We start from the raw sequence: 8,215 nt of genomic DNA on the forward strand, positions 1-8,215 counted from the left end.
TTTTCAATGGGACCCAATCCTAAAGTGATTGCCATCCTCTTTACCATGTTTCTAGCTAAAGCCTTAGTGAAGCAATCTGCTAGATTATATGTAGTCCTTAAATAATCAACTATAATAACACTATCTTTGATCAATCCTTGGACATAACTATGTCTCACACCGATGTGCCTTGATTTACCATTGTAAACTTGACTATAAGCCCTTGCCAAATCTGCGTCACTATCACAATGTATAACAACAGGTGAAATCAGTTTTCGCAACAAAGGTATCTCAAACATGAGATTCTTTAACCACTCGACTTCTTTGCTTGCCGATGACAGAGTTATAAACTCCAATGTCATTGAAGAATCCGCAATGCAAGTTTGTTTCTTGGAAGTCCAACATATATCACCACCCCCAAGGAGGAATACCCATCCACTTGTGGAGGAATGATCTTCACTATTAGAGATCCAACTTGCATACGAATACCCTTCTAAAACCGAAGGAGATCCACTATAGGACAAACCATAATCAATGGTTTTCCTCAAATACATTAATACTCGATGAATAGCTTGCCAATGTTCCATACTAGGGTTACTAGTATACCTACTTAATTTCCCTAGCGCAAACGTGACATCCGGCCTTGTACTCGTCATAACATACATCAAACAACCTATAACCCTCGCATACTCAAGTTGAGACACGACATTACCATCATTTGACAACAATTTTTCACTTGGGTTCATAGGAGTTGAAACAAGAAAACAATTACTAACGTTTCTTCCTTAGCTTGCTTTCGATTAGGGGTCCATTAAACTTGTTGAGCGCTTTCTCAATGTAATGAGATTGTGACAAGATCAATGTTCCATTGTCTCTCTTAATTCTTATACCTAAGATGACATCCGCCTCTCCCAAATCTTTCACGGAGAAATTCGACGATAGAAAAGATTTTGTTCATTCAACTTGTGACAAATCCATTCCAAAAATCAACATGTCATCTACATATAAACAAATCATGACCACCATTACTGTTGTCATCAAATTTGCTATACACACACTTGTCTGAATTATTCAACTTAAAACCATTAGACAACACAACCTCATCAAACTTTTGATGCTATTGCTTTGGTGCTTGTTTTAGCCCGGCCATACAAAGATCTAATTAACTTACATACTTTGTGCTCTTGACCTTTAACGACAAACCCTTCTGGTTGTCGCATGTAAACCTCTTCCTCAAGTTCTCCATTCAAGAACGTCGTCTTGACATCCATTTGATGGATCACAAGCTTATGAATAGTCGCAAGAGCTATTAATAACCTTATAGAAGAGATTCTAGCAACGGGTGCATATGTATGTATCGAAATAATCAATACTTGATTTTTGTGAAAAACCTTGAACCACAAGAGGGACTTTGACCTCATCAATAGTCTCATCCACTTTTCATTTTCTTTTTGGAAAATCCATTTACACCAATTGGTTTACACTTAGGAGGTAAATCAGCTAAACCCAAGTGTTATTTCCCATGATGGAATCCATCTCATCATCAATTGCACTTTCCAAAAAGTGGCATCTTGAGACATCATAGCCTCATTAAACGTTAAAGGATCCTCTTCCCCATGAAATATATATGGAAACTTAGTCACTATGGAACTCCTTGATCCTTCAACCAAATATACGTGAAAGATTTCTCTTTTCTTGCCCCTTTACTTCTCCTAAGTTGTGATGATGTTGATGCAACATTCTCATCAAGAGTTTGTTCATCAACTTCTTGATCAATGTGGGTTTGATCAATTTCAACTCCTTGATCAATATTGGTATTAAGAGTAATATCCTTTGGTCTAGGAATTGATGAATATCTATTTTCATAAATAATTGCATCTCTTGACTCCACAATAGTGTGTATTGATCAAACGTCATTTTGTTCTATAACATAGAACCTATAGGATTTGCTATGAAGAGGATACCCTATAAAGATGCACTCAACTCCCCTTTCACCCAATTTTTTATGTTTGGGTTCCGGCTTTTACAATTGCCCTAGCTACACCCCCAAAAATCGAGATAACTCAAGTTTGGTTTTCTTTTATACCAAAGTTCGTATGGGGTAACCTCGTTCTATTTCATTAGCACTTGGTTTAAAATATGACAAGCTGTTAAAATAGCTTCTCCCCAAAACCATCACTTAAACCCAATAGGATAACATAGAATTTACCATTTCTTGCAAAGTTCTATTCTTTCTTTCTGCTATATTATTTTGTTGTGGTGTATAAGCTGCAGTTGTTTAATGTATTATTCCCGTAGATTGAAAATAACTTGGATCATAGAATTCACCACCTTTATCGGATCTATACCGTTTAACTTTGTCATTTAGTTGTAATTCAACTTCATTCTTATAGATCTTAAACTTATCAAGGGCTTCATCCTTAGTAAACAACAAGTATACATAACAAAATTGAGAATAATCATCAATAAAAGTTATCATGTATTTCTTTTTCCCTAAGGAAGGAGTGTTATGGAAATCACATGAATCACTATGCACCAAATCAAGCAATGAACTATCTTTTTCCACATTGTTTGGAAAAGATTTTCTAGTTATCTTTATTAACATGCATGCTCTACACTTCTCTATACTTGGATCAAAAGAGAGAATTAAATCTTTCCTAGACATGGAATACAACTTTTTATAGTTAACATGACCAAGTCTATTATGCCATAGAGAAGAATTGTCATTAACAATAAAGCAAGTATCTTTGAAAGCATTCGAAATACTTTGTTTGAACAGACTATTACAAAGATAACAAAGTCCTACAAATGTACCACCCTTAGACAATATAAATTTGTCATCTTCAAACACCATTTTAAAACCTAATCGCTTCAAGGTAGCATCGGAGACTAAATTTCACCTAATTAAGTTTCAGAGCATACAACACATCTCTTAAAATAAGAGGCTTTCCGGAACTAAAAACTAATAGTACTTGTCCTATGCCTAGAAACTTAGCCGTATAATCATTTCCCCTGTAAAGAACTTCTCCATTGTCAACCTCCTTGAAGGTCTTAAGTAGAGACCGCTCCTTGCGTACATGTCTTAATGCTCCTGAATTGATCCACCATGAATAATCATCTTGTACACAAAAGATTTCAGAAATCGCACATACTAAATTCAGATTTGAATTAAGTGAAACCTGTGTACTCATACCTTGTTGACCATGGGTATGGCTAGACTCGTCATTTCCACCATGACTTTGTTCATTCTCTTCTTCCAAATGGTGCAATCCTTCTTGAAGTGATCGAACTTTCCAAATTCCCAACAGCCTTGTTGAGCACCTCCACCAAACTTAGGCTTCTTTCCATTGTTGCTTTTGGTGAAATTGTTAGCCTTTTTCTTAGGATTAGAAGACTCCTTTGACTTGCCATCCTCCACCATGTTAACGGTGGAAGAATTAGGATTGACATCCTTTTGTCCATCTTGTACTCGAATGCCCTTCTCAATTCGAAGATGAGCACCCAATTGTTCAACATTCATATCATCTTTCTTATGCTTAAGATAATTTCTTACATCTTTCCAACTAGGTGGCAATTTGTCAATAATAGAGGAAACTACAAAGGTCTCATCCATCACTATGTTGTATTGTTTAAAACTCCCTAAGATTATTTGAATTTCATGGAATTGTTCCATAATAGGTCTTGAATCAACCATTTTAAAGTTATTGAAATTACTAACAAGAAATTTCTTGCTAGAAGCATCCTCGGCTTTACTTACTTTCTAAATCATCCCAAAGAATCTTAGCGGATTATACAAATTGGTAAACATCAAACAAAGTATAAGACATACCATTAAGGATGTGACCACGACATATGTAATCGTCGTTCTCCCATTTGTTTCTCTTCCTAGTTGCTTCAACATTTTCATTTTCCACTTCATCGGGTTTGGGAGTACTTAGGACATATGTCACACTTAGAGAGGTAAGGAGGAAATGTATCTTCTTTTGCCATCTACGAAAACCCACGCCTTCAAACTTGTCTAGTTTGTGGAAATTTGTTGTCATCTCACGAACCGTAGTCATCTTCGATAGATATTACTTTTGGATTGTTAGAAATGCCACAAAGATGTTACAAGGATCACGAATTTGACTACTAGAAACAACAATGAAAAATCTTCTAGGCGCGATACGCTTTCCCAAAAGCAATATTCCGACCCTTACTTTGAGCACGGGTTACACGGAATTAATTCTCGAGATACAAAGAAGAAACAATGATGATCACGCTCACTATGATAATCGTTAATTGAGAATAAGTGTGAAAGCATTTGATGTGACGAACAATAGACTTGTGCTTTTCAATAGAGAGAGTTTTTTCTTGTTGCTTTCATAAACATGTATTGGATAATGAAATAAGAGTGCTTTGAAATACAGGAACATCTGGTATTATATGAAAAATAACCGTCACAAACCAACTGAAGAGACACGAAAATAAGACAACGCGGAGGAGGAGTTGGTGCTCCACTCTGGAGCGGGAGCTCCAAGCAGGACCCTTTTTTCAATTTTCGTGTTCTTTAAAATCTCTGCCAAACCTGATCGCTCGCTCTAAATCGAGTGAACGCTCCTTCATTAATGTAATAAATACATTAATAAACTCTATAACTCATGTTGATTCGAGTCACGCCACCATAACTATTGCGGCTCAAAACTACGCGAAATGAAACTAATACATCTAATACTTAAATCTTGCAACAATTACTTCCTCCGTTTTTTTTTACTTGCAACACTTTTTTTTCCATTAACTCCAATGTAAAATTTAGGTAGGAGAGAGGTAGACAGGAAAAAAAAAAGAGGATCCCGTGTGATTAAGAGAGATAGAGAGAAAGGAAAAGCAGAAGTAGAAAGTGTTACAAGTAATTAAAAATAGAGGAAATATTACATTTAGTTAATTTCTGAAGACATCTCGGAGCTAGTAATTTTATATAACAATAGTTGAAATGAATTTAGAGCATGATGGATTTCATACTTTTCACTTCTGATTACCAACGGAAGCTGGAAAGTTGTGATTTATTTTGGCTACTAACTGAATTATTGCATTCGATTATTGTTTATGACTCAACTTGAACTCTTCGTATCTACCGTCTTCAGGTTTCACTTGTCCATTTGTTCCATACTTGCCAATTGCATGCATACTTTTGAATACGTACCTTCTCATAAATCTTGGGTGAGTATCCTATAATAAATCAATGTGCACAATGCAATCTTTTTGTATCGTAAATTATTAGAATCTTGTTTCAGATTATTTTAAAGGAACTAACTAAAATCCCACTGATCTCAACTTGGCAGCACTGGCACTTGGATTCGTGTTTCAGTTTGGCTTCTAATAGGAGCTATAATTTACCTTTTCTATGGTCGAACACACAGCTTATTATTTAATGTATCATATGTGTCTGTTATGCACACGGAAGATATACATTCTCCCTAATCAAACTTTCCTTAGCTTTCATTCAGGCTAAATATGCCAAAGGAAACAACAAAACTTTGCTAAACTTCCTAGGTTTATATTATTTTATTGATGAAATGTTGTTGACTTGTTGTATATTAACGGTCCTGTGCATACATATTGGAAAAAGTTATCACCAAAAAGGTTAATGTGTCAATGTGTGCAAACAGCAGTTTAATGTAATGTATATTTGTTCTTAAAACCTTATTCCGAAAGTAATAAATTGGGTACTTTAAAGTTTAGACCATGCTCTTTTCATGTTGCAAAGCAAGTACCAAGATGTGCTTAGCTCAATTGGTGAGACGTCCCGTTCATGGTCGAAAGGTCAGGGGTTCGGATCCTATCAAGTAAAGGGACACTTGAAGAAGGATTCTCCTCATCTTGACCTCCTCCTTTCAAGTATTTGGGGCTCTAGATCAGGCTCTATGCTTGGACAACATAAAGGTTATCCTTGTTAACAATTTGGAAAAACAACAACAAAGTTCTAGAACATTAATGGATATTTTTAAGTGGGCAAGGATCCCACCTTAAAGCTATTACATGTGATTTAGAAAAAAATCTTGTCCTATGTAAGGGAACAACAAATATTGTAGTTAAATCTTGTAATAATCAGAGTTTATATGCTGTTAGAATTACCTAGATATGCAAAAGAAAACAACAAATATTGTAATGGCATATAGAGTAGCCTGTTCTAGCTTAACATTATCACAAACCAAAAAAAATTGAAAAAATTATCTTATTTCTCCTATTTTTGTCCAAAAAGTAGCTATAAGATTCCTTATTAATGTAGCCTAAGGAAAATTTTATGAGGTATCACTAAGGTTTGATATAATTTTCAAATTACCCATTTCGTTAGGAAATTTCCTAAAATACCCTTGAGCTTTGGTTTATTTTCTCAAACTTCCCTTACTATTGACAGAACACTTAAACTTTTAGGTGTTTTTCTCTCTCTCCTGCCACCTTTCTCCGTTAATGACATCTTAAAGCTCCAAACTTTCTCTCTCCTCCCACCTCCATGCCTTTCTCTCTCTTGCCTATCTTATAATATTTATCCTCATCACTACCCATCATTCCCCATCTTCATCTTCATCTTCATCTTCATCTTCATCACTAACCGTCGTATTTAAGCTTAAGCAATCCCTCGTAACATTTAATCTTTTAATCAACCACCAAATAATGTTTCTTCATCACCTACAAAACCTCGGGATCTTTAGCTTCTTCATAATCAGTATCAAGATCACTATCATCTTCCCAACTAGGAGTAAATTTCATTTTATCACATGCATACCATAAATTTTCAAATTTAATTTCTCCAATTAATTGATCAAAGGGTTAACTGACATCAAACCCTCATCTTCTTCAACAATCTCGTCAACAAGAATACCCGCCTTTCTCTTTTCTTTTCTCTTATTGAGCTTCTCCTTCTCAATCTCTTTCTAGATATTATCGAGTGCTTATTGTTCTTCTTCTGGGGTGAATATGGAGTAAAAGAAATGACGGGACCAAATGTGGTGGGCAGTGATGAAATGGGGCGGAGGACAAAGGGTGGACGAGGATTGATAATTTTGGGTTTAATGTTGGAAGTCTTGGTGAGGATTAGGTGGCATAGCCATGAAAGCGGAAGATGAAGATGGGGAGGGGAGAGAAAGGCATGGAGGCGATAAGGGAAGAAATCTACGAGGTTTAGAATGCGATCATGGAGGAACCTGGGGAGAGGGAGAGAGATTTGAGGAGAGAGAGAAACATAAAGGTGTTAGTGTCTCGTTAATAATAAGGGTTGGTATTACTGTCTGGTCAATAATAATGATATTTTGAGAAAAAAATTGATATTTCAAGGGTATCTCACGAATTTCTCAAACAAGGGGAGTAATTTGATAACTACGTCAAATCTAAGGGGTACTAAGAAACTTTCCCTATAAAAAAGGTTCAATATATATTATTGTCAAATTCTAAAAAGAAGAAATTTTTTTAAAAAGCTACCTTTTAATTTTATTTTCTTTCAAAAAACTACCTTATATAACGAATTTCTTTCAATATACTACCATTTTTATGTTTATAGTTAATATTAATCATTAAAAAATTACCGCCTTAAGGTTTGTGGTCAGTGGGGTAGCAAGGAAAGACGAGGAAAACGAGACGGGAGGGGAGAAAAGCATTTTGTGGTATCCCATTATTGATGATCAAACCTCACTAACAGTCAAACGGTAGTATATTGAAGCAAAGTTATTATATAAGGTAGTTTTTTGAAAAAAATTAGTTATAAAAGGTGGTTTTATGAAAACTTTACTTCTACAAAAATATAATTTAGTTTAATTATAGGTAAATAAGTTACTTGAGCATCCATCAAAAACATTTCAACACTTTGTATTTCAGCTTTATTTTTCAAATTTGTCTCTTTCAGACACGAATGACCTAGACTTGTGTCGTGCACATTTTTGTGCCCTTTGTTAAATCATTAACCATTGTGTTCGCACGACAAGAAATTTGATTTTAAGCAACGACAGATATTGTTGCCAAATATATCTTTTGCAACAACAAAAAAAATTTAGCAACAACGTTGATCTATTATGGGAGTGTCGTTACCAAAAGTTTCTGCAACGACTCTATTTCGTTGCTGAAAATCTATTTTCCGCAACAATCCCATTGTTACTAAAGATGTTTCGTTGTCATAGTTTCAAGTGGAGATGACATGAAAACATTATTATTGGCAACAATGTTAGTTGTTGTGAAAATTTTGATATTTAGCAACAAAATATTT

General features: G+C 35.0%; 1 protein-coding gene across 1 annotated transcript in view; it reads left to right on the forward strand.

Moving 5' to 3' along the window:
* LOC104893380 (cationic amino acid transporter 4, vacuolar) overlaps positions 1–5,667 on the forward strand; it is a 31,954-nt gene extending 26,287 nt beyond the window's left edge. The window contains exons 13-14 of the mRNA XM_010679478.4: positions 5,103–5,178; positions 5,301–5,667. Coding sequence (XP_010677780.3) covers positions 5,103–5,178; positions 5,301–5,439 — 215 coding nt within the window. The 3' untranslated portion in view covers positions 5,440–5,667. The remainder of the gene's footprint in view (positions 1–5,102; positions 5,179–5,300) is intronic.
* Positions 5,668–8,215: the final 2,548 nt, after the last annotated feature.

This window comes from Beta vulgaris, chromosome 5, assembly GCF_026745355.1.
Source record: "Beta vulgaris subsp. vulgaris cultivar EL10 chromosome 5, EL10.2, whole genome shotgun sequence".
Classification (NCBI taxonomy): domain Eukaryota; kingdom Viridiplantae; phylum Streptophyta; class Magnoliopsida; order Caryophyllales; family Amaranthaceae; genus Beta; species Beta vulgaris.